The 17525-nt window shown below is 40.3% G+C and overlaps 2 protein-coding genes across 2 annotated transcripts in view; one reads left to right on the top strand and one right to left on the bottom strand.

Moving 5' to 3' along the window:
• The window catches only part of crlf3 (cytokine receptor-like factor 3), a 17982-nt gene extending 10593 nt beyond the window's left edge, over positions 1–7389 (top strand). The window contains exons 3-9 of the mRNA XM_081365864.1: positions 248–455; positions 1666–1753; positions 3602–3779; positions 3866–4088; positions 4747–4885; positions 5107–5219; positions 5884–7389. Of these exons, the coding sequence (XP_081221990.1) occupies positions 248–455; positions 1666–1753; positions 3602–3779; positions 3866–4088; positions 4747–4885; positions 5107–5219; positions 5884–6149 (1215 nt within the window). The 3' untranslated portion in view covers positions 6150–7389. The remainder of the gene's footprint in view (positions 1–247; positions 456–1665; positions 1754–3601; positions 3780–3865; positions 4089–4746; positions 4886–5106; positions 5220–5883) is intronic.
• Positions 7244–17525, bottom strand: suz12a (SUZ12 polycomb repressive complex 2 subunit a). The gene is made up of 16 exons (XM_081365851.1): positions 16733–17525; positions 16032–16078; positions 15828–15892; positions 15545–15604; positions 15390–15439; positions 15193–15278; positions 12897–13116; positions 12707–12809; positions 12491–12596; positions 12218–12398; positions 12000–12088; positions 11578–11721; positions 11275–11432; positions 9735–9933; positions 9303–9382; positions 7244–9111 (listed from the first exon to the last, which is right to left on the bottom strand). The coding sequence occupies exons 1-16, from the start codon at positions 16902–16904 to the stop codon at positions 8820–8822; spliced, it is 2052 nt and encodes a 683-aa protein (XP_081221977.1). The 5' UTR covers positions 16905–17525; the 3' UTR covers positions 7244–8819.

Below are 17525 nucleotides of genomic sequence, written 5' to 3'. Positions count from 1 at the left end.
TCTGTTTGTGTGTGTGCGTGTGTGTGCGTGCGTGCGTGTGTTCGTTCTGGTTTAACTTACATTGATAGGACCAAATGCCCCCACAAAGATAGTAAAATGTGAAAATTTTAACATTGTGTGTGTGTGTTCATTCTGGTTTAACCTACATTGCTAGGACCAAATGTCCCCACAAAGATAGTAAAATGTGAAAATTTTAACATTGTGTGTGTGTGTGTGTGTGTGTGTGTGTGTGTGTGTGTGTGTCCAGGTGCGAGGCAGTGCCAGTCAGACGCGTGATGCTCTGCAGCGGCACTTCCAGGAGGTTCAGGCAGCGGCGAGTCGACTGCTGACCGAGAGACTGAACGCTCTGTTGCAGGAAGTCGACAACATCGAGCTGGACAGTGTCAGTCCCTTAGATGACTGTCAGAAGCTCATTGAGAGTGGAGTCAGCACAGCTGATGAGCTGCTCCGAGAGGGTGAGTCTGTCAGATCAGTGGAAGTGGAGGCTGGCCGCTCATTGTTCAAGCTACAATGACTCTTCAAATACAGTCACACTAATCTGATTTCATGGGATTTAAAGTATGTGAAAACCTCAATAAGTATTTATTAGAACAGAAAATTTGATTTAGTCTTGTGCCAAAAGAGGATCTTTACCTCATGTTTGAGCAGTCAGTTTCTTGTCATATGTCAGCTTGTAGGTCTATGTCAACGGTATGAAATGAAATCAGGTCAGACATTTGCTTAAGTAGTTGAAGAATAGCAATTATGTGGTTAAATCTGATCAAACTGTGAAAAAAATTGGCTATTCAAGGCTCAGCAATAATGGCGCTCAGAGCCAGTGTAGAAGAGTTTAGTTTAATTAAAAACTAAATATTTTTTAGTTTTTTGTAAAGATTTGTTTAAAAACATCGAAATATAATAATTTACCTAAATATTTTTTTCAAACATAAAATTGTTGCTAAAAAGGAAATTAATTTTATTCAAATAAATTGTCTTTAAAATATATACATTTTTGCTGTAGGGTCATTGAAAGTATAAGCAGATAAAGTACAAATTTGAACCTAATGGCTCATATGGATCAGCAGAAAAATAAATCTTATTGTTGTGCCCTGCCATTTGGACAATTGCTAGCTATCAAATTGTTAGCTTATTAAATATTTTAGAGTTTTATTTTGCAATTTATTTTGATTTTGCAATTGCTATAATGTCCTCATTAGAGCTCATTTGATTATATGTGACCCTTGACCACAATTTTTTTTAAATTGAGATTTATACATCATCTGAAATCTCAATAAACAAGCTTTCCATTGACGTATTTGTTAGGATAGGACAATATTTGGTCGAGATACAACTATTTGAACATCTGGAATCTGAGGGTGCAAAAAAATCGAAACATTGAGAAAATCTCCTTTAAAGTTGTCCATTTATGTTTGCGATTTTGCTGCATTCACTCACAAAAATAAATGTTTTATATATTTACGGTAGGAAATGTACTAAATATCTTCATGGAACATGATCTTTACTTAATATCAATAATCAATCATTTTGACCCATACATTGTATTGTTGGCTATTGCCACAAATATACCCGTGCGACATGTGACTGGTTTTGTGATCCAGGGTCACATATTGGTTACAGTTGCCCTGATGTTCAGTTATGAATGTAATAATACAGCTGTCCTTTCAGGGGAGGCTGCCATCCGCTGTGGTATAAATGAGAAGGAGGACAAGCTGGGCAGCTTCACTAAGAAAGCCCTGCAGATCCAGTTAGACAGGTGAGGAGCGCACACACTCATTCTCTTAACAAACCTCAACTGGCCCAGAGCTTTGATAAATCACTGTCACACTCAGTTCATGTCTAGGAACAATGAATACATGGAGACTCAGGAGATCCTCAGCTCTTGAGAACACAAAACAAAGCCACCTATTTCTGAAGTTCAGAAGACAATATTCCCGTAATTCCATAACTGCAGCACTCATTGAAAAGCGCATTAGCTAACCTTTACTAATGCCTGGTTTTATGACTCATCTGTTTTGTGACGCATCTTCTCAAAGTTTAATGGAGAGGTGGCAGCCGTACTCGCAGTGATGCGCTGAATCACCCAAGCATCTTACTCAGATGACATTTAAATAACAGTCCTAACTTTTGTGTTTTAGAATAAAAAAAAATGAATAATTGATATGTATAGTTACCCTCCCCATGTGAACGGGACTTAATTCCCGCCTTAAAAACATTACTCACCGATCCTACATGAGTAACTGTTGCTCTCCACCTTTTTGTTGGCTCTTGTAAGTCTAAGGAGGGTCTGTGTTTTTGGATAGTTTTAGTTTTAATGAAATTATCTAAGAAATATGAAAAGACAATGTTGCTGGATAACTGTGCTCCTCTATTAAAAATATACAATCGTCACATTGTTTTGTGCTACTTTATACTAATTGAGGGACAGTTTAGCTACTTGATGTGCCATGTTTTTAAGGGGTCCTATAATGGTACATGCACAAGTTGATTGTACTGAAATGTGTGTTGGCAGTGCCTGTACACAACCCTCATATAATGATAAAAATCCATCCAGTTTTTTTTTTTTTATCTCCTTATATGTTTTCCCGTCTCAAATCGAGCCGTCTGACACACGGTCGGCCGTCCCTCCCACGATTGTTAATTGACAGCAGCGTTTCAACACAGACCCGCCCTGAGCGAGCTGTCATCATAGTCCGCCATTGTTGATACGCTGGAGCAGAATGGCGTCTAAGCGTTTGTGGTGTTCTGTTCTTGGGTGTAATAACGAACACAGCATCATTTTGATGTTCCTAAATCCGAGCCGCTGAAGACACAGTGGCTGAGTTTGTTTACGAAGGGAATATTCCCCACGATCAACAGCAATGCTTTCATGTTTGCGCGAATCATTTCACCAGACTGCTTTATAAACGAGGGTCAGTATAAAGCTAAAGTAAAAAGTTTTTCATGACCATTAGCTGTAACATCAATCTGTCAATGAACTAACGTATACATCAGTAAACACATAGCGTTCGTATCTCACTACTCTACCCTGCCAGTACACACAAAGATAGATCAATGTGACATTACATTAACCAACCATTCAGAAACGTCCTGTTCGAGCCTTAATTGTCGAACTTCTTCGGGGCCGTCATCTTGTTCCGGGTTCGACTCCGGTTGCACAGATGTGTCCTCAGAGACTCCCGCTGCCATTCTTTCTCCAAAATATACCCTCAACTGTTGTCAAGGCAACACTCCACGTGTTGTGTCAAAATGCCCCACAGAACAGAGGGGCGGGGTGAGCAAAGCTCATTATCATTTAAAGACACATGCACTTAAACGACGTGCTGAAAACAGAGCTGTTTTTGACCAGGTAAAATTTGTGTTTTCTTACAATACCAATGAGAATTTTTAATTAAAGTATATTACAAACTTTTCATTTAGACCCTAAAGAATCATATTAACTTGTAAAAAATGGCATTGTATGACCCCTTTAAACACAGGATATTTCTTTAACCCTTTAGGATTTTTTGCCAAAGATTTATATTGAATCATATAAAGCATCTGTTCTCTAGACATCAATAAGAGTCTGCGTAAGGACAGTATATGTAAATACATGTGTCCTCAGTCTGCCCGAGGTACCTGTGCTGGTGGACGTGCCGTGTCTGTCTGCGCAGCTGGACGACTCTCTGCTGCATATGTTCCGATCGCACGTGGCTCGGCACGGCAGCGTGGCGTCTCATCCGCCCGTCCAGATTGAGGAGCTGGTGGAGAGACCAGGCGGTGTGCTGGTGCGCTGGTGTAAGGTGGGTCTGGCCTCCCACGTTCATGCCCATCAGACGTTTTAACTCCACGTGAGCCTCTTGGTAATGCGTGCTCTTTTTGCATGTAGGTGGACGATGACTTTACCCCTCAGGACTACCGGTTGCAGTACCGTCGCGGTAACTCTTCTCAGTATGAGGACGCGTACATCGGGAAAGACAATGAGTTCCTGGTGCTCCACCTTGACCCGCACACCGACCACCTGTTCCGCGTGTGCGCCAGAGGAGAGGGCCGAACCGAATGGAGCCCGTGGAGCATCCCGCAGACCGGCTACACCACACTCGCACCCCACGGTACAGACAAGGAAACCTAGCATTGCAAACACTCTAACATTAGTTCATCCTAAAATGAAAATTCTCTCATCATTTACTCACCCTCATGACATCTCGATGTACAGCTTTTTGTCTTCAGAGAACATTTTTTAGTCCATATAATGCCATTGACGCTTGAAAAACCACACACAGCGATCATGACGGTATTCCGTATGACCCAGTGGATGAATCAATCTGTTTTCTGAAGTGAAACAATAGGTGTGTGTGAGAAAAATGCTAATATTTGTAACTTTTTTTTAACTGTAAATCATTGCTTCCGGTCTACTGTCATACAAGTGTTCATCACTATGGGACGTTTTGACGCGGCGTGAGAAGTGGCGGTTTGCTTCTCGCTCTTACGTTTATGTCAAGCTGATCTTGTAAATGCGCTTTGGGCAGTTGGCCGAAACAATGGCTTATAGTTAAACAAAGTCATATACATAGGGGATGGCATGACGATGATTAAATGATTCGAGAATTACAATTTTTGGGTAAACTATACCTTTATGTATATTCAGAGTACTGTTCAGAGGAACATCTCACCGGGCTTTTTTCATAACACATATTTCTGTGTAAATTGTTCATAAAACACCTCCAAACAAACGTGTTTCACGAATATTGTTTCACTGTGTGTTTCCAGAATGGCTTCCTGGCGTGGATGGTTACATTTTAAGCAGTAGGAAGAACATCGCCATGCGCAGTGACTCATCAGCTGGTCATGGAGGCGTGCTGTACTCCAACTCCTCCACATACTTCTGTGGCCAGACCCTCACCTTCAAGTACATCAGCATTTCATTCTTCTTCACACTCTCATAGCAGATAAACTGTGGGACACTATAAATAGGTTAAGATCATATTACTCGTATACCAATTAATTATTCAAAACGACGGAAAGATGCAGAATCATCGTAAACGACATTTTTACAGGAACAAATATCAGCAGGCCTATCAGATGTCTCGCTCACTGTGCCTGATTTCTTTGCTCTTTGTTTGTTTGCAGGATCACGGCTGCTGGACAGACAGATAAGCGTGACTGTTTGGGTGTGTGTGCGGACAGCAGAACTGACACAGACTCACTGCAGAGGGATCAGGCTGTCTGCATCTCCACTAATGGTACGTGCAGGAAAATATAGTTAAATGCCCTTTGAAGATATGCAGTATATACACTACTGTTTGGGGTTGGTTAGATTTAGTTGTGTGTGAAAGAAGTCTCTTCTGCTCACCACAGCTGCATTTATTTGATCAAAAACAGTAAAAACTGTAATATGAAGAAATAATACTACAATTTAAAACAAGCTGAAATTTCAGCATCATTACTCCAGTCTTCAGTGTCACATGATCCTTCAGAAATCACTCTAATATGATGATTTGCTGCTCATTTATTATTGTTATCAATGTTGAAAACAGTTGGTGACAGCAATGGTGACATTTTCTCTTAAATCCACATTAATGTAAATAGTAACAATGTATAGTAACATTTGGTAGACGCTTACAATAATCTAGGCTTGTTTATCACACTGTTTTAACTAAACTAAACGGGTAAGTATTAATACTTATTGCTAAAACAATTAAATAAACAAAAAACGATGACTTCTGGGACTCAAATGTTTTGTTCAAGTCAGGTTTGAACTGATGCATTGAAATTGATAGTCATTTAAGTTTGCAGCTCAAAATAGCACCATCTTTGCTGTTGAAGGTTAAATCACTCACCGACTGCAGGCTTCTTGAGGCGATGCAAACATTAGAGTTAAGTCAACTTGTGCTTTCCCGTTTCCAGGTGCTGTGTTTGTGAACGGAAAGGAGATGACCAACCAGCTGCCAGCCATCACTGTTGGCTCGTCTGTGACCTTTGACATGGAAATGGTCAACCTCTTTCCTGTGAGCAACAACAACCCTAGCGACGGGGGAAACTTCAAGCTGAGGGTGACGATTGGCTCAGGGAACAGAGAAGTGGTGTTTGATTGGCTGCTGGATCAGGTGGTGGACAGCCTTTTCTTTGGCTGCTCCTTCACACACCCTGGATGGAAAGTGCTGGTGTTTTGATTGTTGCATGATGAAACATCCAGTCTGCTGGAATTCAACACCTCAAGTTCCTTTAATTTGATCAAACTTTCCAAGTGCTTGCAGCGTCACATTTTGCCCTTTTTTCTTATTATTATCAGTCACAGATATCACAGCAGAATAACATTAAACCTTCTGTTTTGAGGTATGGCGCCAACCACTACTCTTTGACCTCATTACAGGTGTCGAGTTATTTGCATAACAGTACATGTTTGCAAAAGAGACTGTTACATGTTAGTCTAATAAAGTCTTTTCCTGCAGGTGTTAAGTTGCAAAGCATGTTGGTCTGGTTTACCACAGAAAAAAAGTGAAGCATTCAGAGATCAAAGGCACTCAAAACTGCTCAGAAAATGTGCAAAATAAAAGTTCTTCACAACGACCAACAAAGATCAATCTTTAATGCTCTGACAATCTTTCTGCATGAGTTTTCTCAAGTCCGAAGTGGAGAATGTATCTGTGGAAGAAACTGTTGCCTGTTGAAACATAGCTGGATGTTGGTTTATGTAGGACACAGTAACATTTAGAGATGGCGTACCTAACAACTAGTATTTTATTCTTGTTTAGTTTGCCTGGTACTCAGTATTCTAGAAAGCTAGTGTCAACCTGTTCACAGCTTCGACACAATACTGATCAGTAGATACCAATACAATGTTTCCACAGAAATGTGATCGTTCGCACTAAGCTTAAGTGTTGTGCCATTTTGTGATGAACTGGTTTTTTATACATACGTCTTGCTGTTCCATTTCATGTTTTCATTAGCTGGCTTACCTTACGGTAACTGTTATAATGCATTTGTTGGTAATGTAAAACAAAAAAAAGCGTATTTCACACAACAAAATGAGGGGCCAAGCACCCAATTCACTTGCTCCTGAGGTAGAAGAACATCACTTACAAGGTACTATGTAATTGCTCACTGCAGAAGGGAACGTTTGTAACCCAATGAGGATACACCCATGAAATATCTGATACTATATTTATAAAACTGTGACCATTTCATGTATATTTACCTCATTTTGCCTGTGCCTTCTCAGTACAGATGTAACATTTGCAATAAACAGTTTGGAACATTTAGACCAATTCCCGTTTTCTTTTGCAAATGTTTACTAAAATAAAACCAACAAATGAAAGAATGTGTGACTTGTGAGGTATCAATTTTAAAACAAACAAAAAAAAACTTTATTTTAAATAAAGAACCTGAAGCACTTGTTTCAGCATAATTCAGAAACTCAAGCAGGTTTCATAACGTTCCTATCATATTCTTGATATAAATATCTTTTTTTGACATTAATTCATATCAGTGATCCACATCTTGTGTAACTGATGCTGTATTGAGTGTTACGCACTCACAGTTACGCAACTGCATCAGCCAGTTAAGTAATTGATCTCACATATTGACCAAAAACATTTTTTTAAACCAGTGCACAGTTTTAGCTAAATAAAACAGTGTTTTACAAACAGATCCCTTTCCTTTAAAACAGCAAAAAACAACTAAGAAGACTTGCATTTCTGAGTTTAGACAAACTAGACAAACATTGTAGCCATTTCACTTTGGTCTAAAATAATCTTTCTTGAATGCAGTCACCTTCAGCAAAGCCATGTCACTAAATTTATGTACATATTACAACAGGGTTCAACAGAAACACCTGAAAATAAAACAAATGGGCACCATGAAGAACAAATCGGAATCAAAGTAAACTGATAGATACAGCAGAGCAGATGCATTATGAGAAAACTAACATATATATTAATAGGTGGAACTGGACAAAGTATTGTGTGCAGCAAAACGTCACTGAAATTCAAACGAGAGTAAAAGAAACCTGTTCACACCACAATTACACCAAAATATCAAACCCTGCTTAGAGTCCATGTTCCCATGGATAAGGCAAATGTAAACATTTCTGCAAGGCATCCCATCCCACTGTTTTTAGTACCCTGAACCTGTATGTATCTGTGTTGCAAGGTCAGTGGAATAAAGGCTCTGAAAAACTTGACAAATTGCAGCGTAGGCATAGGCAGCCTGCATCACTGATGGTTATTCTTCAAGCCGAGATTCCCAAAGAAAAGTCATTTGAAGTCTTCCAGTGTGGTGAAAAATGAACGTGGATACTTTCACTTTAGCCACCACAAAGAAGTCAGCAAAACTTTGGTCCAAAAATGCTAGAGGTGGCACCAACAGAAATGTTGAAAAACTAACAACAACAAAAAAAAAAAACACTCTACACCAGCCAAACTAATATGTTCAAGTTTTCAGAAGGAGTTCATCAACCCCTGTGAAAAATACGCAATAAAAGCAAGTTTGTAGGAGCCATTTCCAACCATCAATATTCAAAATATATTAAAAAATTATTTTCATAGTCCTTTTAAAAACAGGCACCTAAAACAAGTGCTAAAAACTTGCTAGAGCTACGGGGGTTGTGTGAGTAGAGAAAAAAATAAATCAGAAATGACTTGTAGTTCTAATGGCATCTTCAAGTAATTTGAATCTAGAGTTGCTTTGAACTCTGACGTCATCAGGTCAAATCCCCACACAACCTGCTCCTAACTAGACATCATCTTTAACCCTGTGAGTGCAGAAAGTGGTGGTTCTCGCATCCAGGGGGCGTTTGACACCCACTGACACTTAATTCAATCAAGAGTGAGGAGGAGGTGGTTTCAGTGATTCTGGGTCTTGACTGAATTTGATACGCTGACTTCGCCATCGCCGCTGGATCCGCCATCAGCATTGTCTTGCGTTTTGGATTGCTCCTGGCTATCTTTGTGCGGTTTCAGATCTCTCAGGTGAGCCATGGCCTTGTCTATAGTCACTGTGTTCACTAAGCCAAAGTCGTGCATGCTGACCAGATGGAGCAGAGTGTTCTGGCACAGGTTCTTCTCCACGATGGTGGTGCCGTGCTCCTCCACAAATAACACGCAGGCATGATTCATTTGGTTGTCAGCTATGAATCTGCACAGAAGGAAATAAGAAGCAAATGACTGGCAGAAATGTGATCAACCTCTGAGAGATAAGCTCACATATGTGCAAGGTGATACACCGAACATACGGAACATGGATTGAGTTTAATGGAAGAGGAGAGTCAGTACAACAAACTAAAAAATATATATAAAGGACAGTGTGAAATAAGTGAAAAGACGTACCCATGTTTCATTACATGCAGGTTCCACAGTTTCATGACCTCTTTCTCTCCCTCATTGACATCTGTGAACTCCTCGATTTGCTGAGGGGTGATGAAGATGAACAAAATCATTTAAATAGAAAAATCAAACTTATTTGCAATTTCATAGGTGCGTGAAATCCATAGTCACTCAACGCAACATTGTGGGTCAATTTGACCCTTTTCAGACGAACACTGATTTAGTGCAAATTTACATCAGATCCTGTGTAACGTCAGATGTGATTTGAATATGGGAATGTAATATAATTCCTCTGACACGACGTCTCACTCACACACACACACACACACACACACACACAATGAGTCAGAAACAGCACGCCATCTGTCCTCTACGCTGCATCTTCAATGGTAACAGAACCAAAGAGTCTTAATGATAGTATGACTGCTTCCTCACCATAGCGGTCTTCTCCCTGAGCCACTCCGGGTCCCTCTCGTCCTCACTGTCCACTTCCATTTCCTGTGGTCTAAGTGGCACGCAGCTGTCGCTGTGGAAGTACAAGCGGTTGTGGCCGCTGATGCAGGTCCGCGGCTGCTCCTGTTCTCCATCCTCGGGCTCCAGGAACTCAGAGAGGCTGGGCTTTGAGCGCTTGGGCCTGTGGAGACCGCAACACTGTGTTTAACATCAGATTCAAAGAAGTGAATACAAGGTCGGTAACGGTGCATTCACACGGGCCTCGGAGTTAACGCTTCTCGTTTACTTTGAATGGGTGACGTAATGCTTTGCCGAACTGAATTGTGGGTTGCGTTGCTCGTGGCAGAAGTTGAAAAACGTTCAACTTTTCAAGCAGGAGTTAGCCAATCAGATCGTCTATGCAATTGCGTTCATGCAACACTGAAAAAGTAAAAGTGATTGGCTGTTGTCACTATGATGCTTGCATCAGCACCAAGTGTGAATGCAGTGTAAAAGGCCTGGGCAACACTTCAGTATATACTATAGAAATGGCAATCTGACACCAAGGAGAACATAAGTCTGTGCGCCACAGATGGCTGCCTTAAGTCTACACTCAAATGATTGTCTACAATACAAGTGTCCGGAGTACACATGATGTAGGCTGTTAACGGCTACCAAGAAACATTGTAGTATCGCAAATTCAAATTTGAGGTCAGTAAGATTTAAAATAATAATAATAATTAATACCTCTATTCAGCAAGGATGCATTAAACCAATCAAAAGTGACAGTAAAGATACTGATAATGTTACAAAAGGTTTCTATTTCAAATAAATGCAGTTCTTTAACTTTTTTATATTAAATCAAAAGATTTAGAAAAAAATATATGCCAAATAATAAGCAACACTGTTTCAACATTGATAAAAAGTGTTCCATGAGCAGCGAATAATCATATTAGAATGATTTCTGAAAGATCATGGGACACTAAAGACTGGAGTAATGACTCCAGACATTAAAAAAAAATATATATATATATATTTTAAATTGTAATATTTCACAATATTACTGTTTTGGATCAAATAAACACAGCCCTGGTTAGCATAAGAGACTTGTGTATGAAAAATTCTTTCAGACACCTACCAGTTGAACGGTAGTCGGGCTAGAATTCAAATTAAGCGCCGTAAAAAGTGTGCATATATTCACCAATTTACAACTGAGTAAAACACGGATCAACCAGTCAAATTCATAACACATAACTGTTTTGAGTCTTACTTTTAACTCACGCATTAAAGAACAAAGCAGCTGTTTCAGCACTGATGCCAGACTCATCATTAATTTCTTATGAACAATCTGTTTTGCTTCCAAATAATTTAACTGACTGGTTAATGGGGAAATTAATGACCAAGTAATGCATTTTTGATTAAATTTTAACCGCAACCACAATAGAAATTAATAATGAAACCTTTCGCTAAGCCCACGCAGCAGCTAAAGCATTTTTGAATTTGGATACACATACTTTCAGTCTCTTTTTCAAACCACACAGACCTGCAGACAAGGAAGTGTGTAACCGGAGTCCTCTTCACTGGGCCGTTACGGCTGAAGGCAAAGCCAGGCTGGCAGTGGATGTCCTGAGGGTTGCCCACGTAAGAGCCGTCATAGCATTCATTTATTGACACATCTATCCTTGCTCCTTTAGGATGAGGCTGGGTGAGAAACACCTTTACTTCAGTATAAACATTTCTACCAAATACTGACTATATGCAAAGGATAGATATGTGATTTAACCCAGTGATTTAAGAAATAATGCATTTATAAATATAAAAAGGCATTTCTGGTGATGTCTCTCACCACATAGTTGAAGATGAAGCGGCTGTGCGAGAGCTTGAGGTGCTTGAGGAGGCTGTAGAGTTTACGGCAGTTCAGCGTGCACCACGGACAGTGAAGGTCATCTCTGGCCTCTGTCTGCTGCCGTGTGTTATTGTTGTAGAGGAACTAGGAAACAAGAGGATGGATACAACACACCATGACCACACAGCGGCCCATGGACAGAGCGAAATGTCACAGCAGGACTTATGAACTCCGGCGCTCTCATGCTGATATCATACAGCACAGAAATCTACAGTGGAAAGACAATCAAGGAAACACCCAGCACTTTGATAGTCAATATAAAGGCCAAAGGCCTGGGATCACAGATAGGTGTGCTTTATTGTGTGTGCCGTCTGCTTTGAAGGTGTCGTCAGGTAAATTTACAGATGCATGATGTTACTCACCTGATAATAAACATGTAGTTTCTGACGAGGTTCAACATGAGTTTGTTCTCTTCTTACTGGTAGATCAGTGCCAACTGAATCATTCACAGCTGCAACCAGTCAAAAGCTATTGTTATGACTAGAATCGTCTTAAGTATTGCACACAAATCAATATGCTTTAAAGGCCAAAAAGTTAATGAACTTTACTTGTAAACACTGACCAGTGCTTGTGATCTTACCTACTGCATGTGGCGGCTTTACATTACTAGGCTTGCTGCTGTCTACTGTGCTGGATTCAGAATTGCGTGTGGCAAGCGGTTTGGCCACTGGTGCCGTTCCTCTGTCAGCAGCGTCATTGGTCCATCGCAAAGTGAACTGCAGTGTGGGTCCCTGAGAAAAGGTCTCGAAGGGTGGAAGCCACTGAAACATGGGGTAAAGATCCCAAATGAATGACCAAAAACTACTTAATGATTTACAAAATGCAGACTGATAAAACACTGCCTGAAACTGACCTTCCCATCTCGTATGGTTTCCCACGTTGCCCTTTTCTTGCCTACAGGACTCTCCTCCATCTCCTGCATGGAGACCTCATACTCGCCATCCAAAAGCTGGAGGCGTCTTTTGAAGGAACGCAAAAATATAGTCTTAAACCAGACACGCAAACACAAAGCAACTAAATACGAAAAAGAGTAAGCAATTTAAAGTAGTGTTAAATAAAGTATGTTTACCTATTTTTATCAAAAACTGTCATTTGTGCCACAAATGTAGTTTCTCCATCATCCTGATGAGAGCAATATCTCTTCTTCCTGTTAGACATCTCTTCAATAACATCTGAGAAAATAACAACTTTTTGTGAACAGGCCTCATCAAAATGTGTATTGAGGTGTAATATTAAGTCTCAAAGGCTGAAGCTCATACTGGAGTCTCTGGTGGTCATGCCGTTGAGCTCTCTCCCGCCTGGACGTGACACTCTGAACAGAAGGGAGTAGGACTTCACCATGTGGCTGTTACTGGGTTCAAACTCATGGCTGGGCACTACCAGTGTGGGAAAAGCTCCCATCTTGGTCTGACTGATGTCGGGGTTCAGAGGCACCTGCTTTTTACCTGTAGGCACTTGCTTCACTGGGCAACTTACATCCTAAAACAGAAATTAGTTCAAAATGTCTGTTAGCTTAGCACCCATTTATATATGCTAGTGTACTACTAAAAGTTGGCTAAATTAACATTTACAAATTTTAAATTACATTAGTCACATTAGTGAAATTTCTCTGAAATTTGAGGCAAAAAGATTCGTTGTCTATTGTCTAGGGCTGCCCTTAACTTAAGATTTTCCTAGTCAACTGTTAGTCGTTCATTTAAGCCATTACTCTATTAGTCGGGGGAGAAACACTAAATCATGATAACGAGCATTTAAAATATAAATTAAGCACTCAAGCACGCACATAAAGCTTGCTGCAGCGACAAAGGCAAATGTTGCATGAGATCAGAATGCAAACAAAATAAACCTATAATATAAAATAACAGCCTTATCTTAAAACAAAGAACCCCCTGAAATTTTACGAATATATTTGTGAAATTTAGGACATAAATATAAATTATAAACAAATGAATAAAATAAATATACAGCGAACTGAAACACTTAAATATATTAGTGCAAACAATCAGTCCAACGGACAAATAGCCTTAACATTGAATGAAAACTAACAAAACAAATATACATTAGCCTATATATAAACAAATAAATAAAATGTATAGCAGCAAACTAAGACACTGCAACAAAATGGACAATTAGGTTGCACGTCACATTTTTGTGGTCGGTCTTCACCCTTTTGAAATGTTCCCCACACTTTGGATTTTTTGCCCAACTTATCACCACATGGGCCAGCCGAGTTGGCGATCCGTCATCGCCTGACTTCGCCAAATCCTGTGGAGTTTTTTTGTTTTTCTCCGACTAACCGACTGATTAAAATGTAGTTCCGACTATTACTAGTTCGTCGACTAATGCCTAGTTCAGATTAAACAACTTTAAACGCCGGCAGATCGCATTGCTGTTCAGATTACATGACTTGCTGTCTTTAATCTAGAGTCTTGAAGTCGTTGTGGTGTTCACACTACGTAAATGATCCGCAACAGGGGGTCCCACACTACACAAGCTGACAACAACTCTATCTGGTCCCCAAACCACGTTTTGAAACGAAAACACACACGGTTTGTGGTGGAACGGGAAATGACGCGAAACAGGAATTGTTTATTTGGACATGGACGTCGGGAAGAAATAAGCGCTGCAAGCAGTTTGCGCGATGATCTGTTCTGAAAAAAAAAAAAAAACAGAAAAAGTAAAAGACAAAGAATACATGTGAAAGAATGGATCAGCACACGTGGGCAGCAGGGATTGTCTGTGATTCAGAGAGAGTTGGAGGCGAGTAAAACACGTTTAATAATGAAAAAGTAACTGCCTGTTGCTGCTGCTGTTTTTCTTTCAGTGATCTCAACCCAATACCTTGCGCTCTCATTGGCTGTAGCTCGTCCACAGGATGTCGAGTCGGCCGATGGCTCCAGATATTTACAATGCTAGATATTTGTCTGGCGTCGGCGAGCCGTCGAGTAATTCACACATAAAGATTGGCGAGGGCTGATCACCCGCTGATTTGCCCCCATTTGCTCGATGATTTGCAAATCAGACTTAAAATCCTGTGATTTTGTAGCGTGAACTTGGCATAACGTTTAGTCGACTATTAGGGGACAGCCCTACTATTGTCAATAGTGTAGAAATGTATAAAGCACAGCTCACTTTTGAACCAAGCAGCTTTCTGTTGGTCAGCATGGCAGATCCACTGGAAATCTGTGTGGGGAATTCTTTCACCCTCACTTGAAATTTCTATTGAATTGACTGAATTTCTCCCACAAAAAATGAGGGCAAATGTGACCACACCTTCTGGGACCAAAAGTCTTGATGACAAGGTGCACTATGCTGATTTTTTTGTAATCAAATGCTCTCAACAAAGGACACCAAACGGTGCTTGTCAAGTGATTTCATTGGGTCTTTAATTATGTGCCAATGGCAAAGATAAAACCAGATTAAAAATTAACCTTCATGTGCACATACAATATCAAGACAAGGACACATTTTGTTTTTCATTGAGGAAGCTTATTTTTGTTGGTGTGCAAGGTCAATGCAAGTTATTTTTTACTTCTCTTTGACGCAAAGTTTTACCTTTCTCTTCTTGTGGCAGACCTTGACGAGTAGCACTTCTACAGACACTGAGTTTTCTTCATTCTCTGAGTTCTGCAATGGCTTCTCTGATACATTGAACAACAAATCAAAATTACTAAAGGATCAGGGGATATTATTTGTACACACTAGTAAGAGCATACAAAAAAAACAAAATTTGAAACTTAACGTTGGCTTACCAGTTTTATGGAAGAATCCAGTGAAAGTGAGCTGCAGGTTTGAAGCCACACTACAAGACAAAAGACTGGAGTTAAAACCTCTGCATGCATTTGACCCATTCAGTCAAGTTCAGAAAACGAGAGCCACAATAATCTGCAATAAAAGGACATCTTACTTGTGAGATTCCTGATCCACTTTTGACTTCTCTAGCAGATCGTTCACTCTAAAGCACTTTCTGAAACAACGGAGGCCAACAAACATTGTTATTTTATCTGTTGAGATGTGAAGCCCTCATTTAACTCATCCACCAACAACTAAAAAGATCACTCAGTTGCAGTGAATCTGTCAACAAATTGTCTCACTGTGAGGCCTACACAAGGAAATGGAAGGTGTGGCTTTTTGACAAACAAAGAGATTAACTTGCATGAAGTTTGTTTAATATACAGCAATCATTTTACCTTTTTGAACTTGTTCTCGAGTTTCTGTGGGCCATATATGTAAGAGATCTGTGCAGGAAGATAGGCTGATGGAAAAGGAAAAATTAAAGATGCAACCAGTTAAGCTATTGTTATGGCAGCCATGTACAGTTCTCCAAGTTTACACAAAAGTTTACATCCAAAGGAGAACTGCACACAATTTCTTCATGATTATGCTCTACTTACAGCTATGAGATTCCTTGTGCGAAGAAATCTGTATATTTGAGTTGGTTCTGCGAACAGAAGTGCAGAGAATCATGTACACTGATGTAGCAAAATTAGATGCCATGTAAATAAATAAGCTGCTATTTTTAAATCATACAAAGCACGTCGAGCCAGCATCTATGAAATGAACCCCATTATTTTACAATGACACTCTTATACATTAATCAAGATGGCAGTTTGGCAAGACTTGGTCTTAGCTCGTGTAGAGAAACTTCTGGTTTTCAAGGGTTTTGTGTTGTTTGTGAGTGACTGCTGATTTCCCTTGCTCTTCTATGACCATAAGTCGAAGTCCCCAATGCCATATTACAATATTAAAACACATAAAATCACCATAAAGCACGTGTCATCTCTTGATCCACGTGTCTAAGTTTCGTATAGGATGTGGCCTAGACAACTATTAAGTGTTTAAAATAACTCTATTGTGACCAAAAAAAACATGACTTGAGCAAATTATCCACATTAAAATTCATATTTAAGAAATTCCACGAACTACTGGACACAGTAGTATTGGTTAGTACCGTTGTTTAGTCCTCAAACTAGGAGTGTGTGACATAAAACAATTGGATACAGTTAAGTGTGCTAGAAAAACAGCAGTTTATCGTGTTAACAAAGCGAAGAGGGTGAAAAAAAGTTAGATTTACGAGCAAACCGGAGCAACTTACTCTCGAACGCCTGCAGGAAGAGTTCGTGGTCGGCTTGGATCTGCTCCATCTTGGGTCGCTTGACTGAAGGCATCACAACACCGGACGATACGTGCGCTCCTCCATTTGCAGCTTTACTCGTGCTGTTGGAGTAAAAACCATTTCCACCAGAGCCGTGCTTTTGTGGAGCCATCCTAGAATTGAGTTCGCGGTCGAGTGAGATGTTTGAAACGGAAGCCCAGTGGATTCAGCCGAGTCCTGAGCCCAAACAAAGGGAGAGCAGCCGCCGAGACCGGTTCGCCCCCTCAACAAAGTAACAGTTAACATCCACGAGCCGGCAGATCAGTTTGTTTTACTGCAGACCGGATGGAATTCGCAACAACACAAATGTACACGTAGAAAAACATCGCAACAACGACGACTCATCAGCGTGAAAAAAAAGAGCGCTTCGCGAACTCTTATCGGATCATAATTTGGATTCCACGCGATAGTGAACGCCGACTAACGTTAACGTTACAACACAGAAACCAGCCGCAGCAGAAAGTGTGCTTAAAGATTAGCTGTCTGTCCACTATTGTGTTGCGAAGGGAATATCGCCGCTGTTTACTTGTTAGGGATATACAAGCCCAGAAGCTTTGTGCCCTATGGGAAACAGCCTGAAGTCGAAAGTGCCGTGAATATTACCCGCCCTCTTTCTTGAATGTATTCCACTCAGCTGATAAAACCTCGGGTTTGGACATTATTGCAGTCAAGTTTGGTAGAGAGTGTGCAGCTGTGCGCTCGCGCTGCCTTCAGTTTTGCTCATTATATTTTC

This window comes from Scardinius erythrophthalmus (genome assembly GCF_964197995.2).
Source record: "Scardinius erythrophthalmus genome assembly, chromosome: 1".
Lineage (NCBI taxonomy): Eukaryota > Metazoa > Chordata > Actinopteri > Cypriniformes > Leuciscidae > Scardinius > Scardinius erythrophthalmus.
This window is presented reverse-complemented; position numbering and strand designations above follow the sequence as displayed.

Coding starts and splice junctions, on each gene's coding strand:
- suz12a (XM_081365851.1), bottom strand. CDS start 16,904: ATGGCTCCACAAAAGCACGGCTCTGGTGGAAATGGTTTTTACTCCAAC. Junction 13,117..15,192: donor TCTGCCACAAGAAGAGAAAG/GTAAAACTTTGC, acceptor TTTCTGTTTTAG/GATGTAAGTTGCCCAGTGAA. Junction 12,089..12,217: donor AAAGCCGCCACATGCAGTAG/GTAAGATCACAA, acceptor GACTGGTTGCAG/CTGTGAATGATTCAGTTGGC.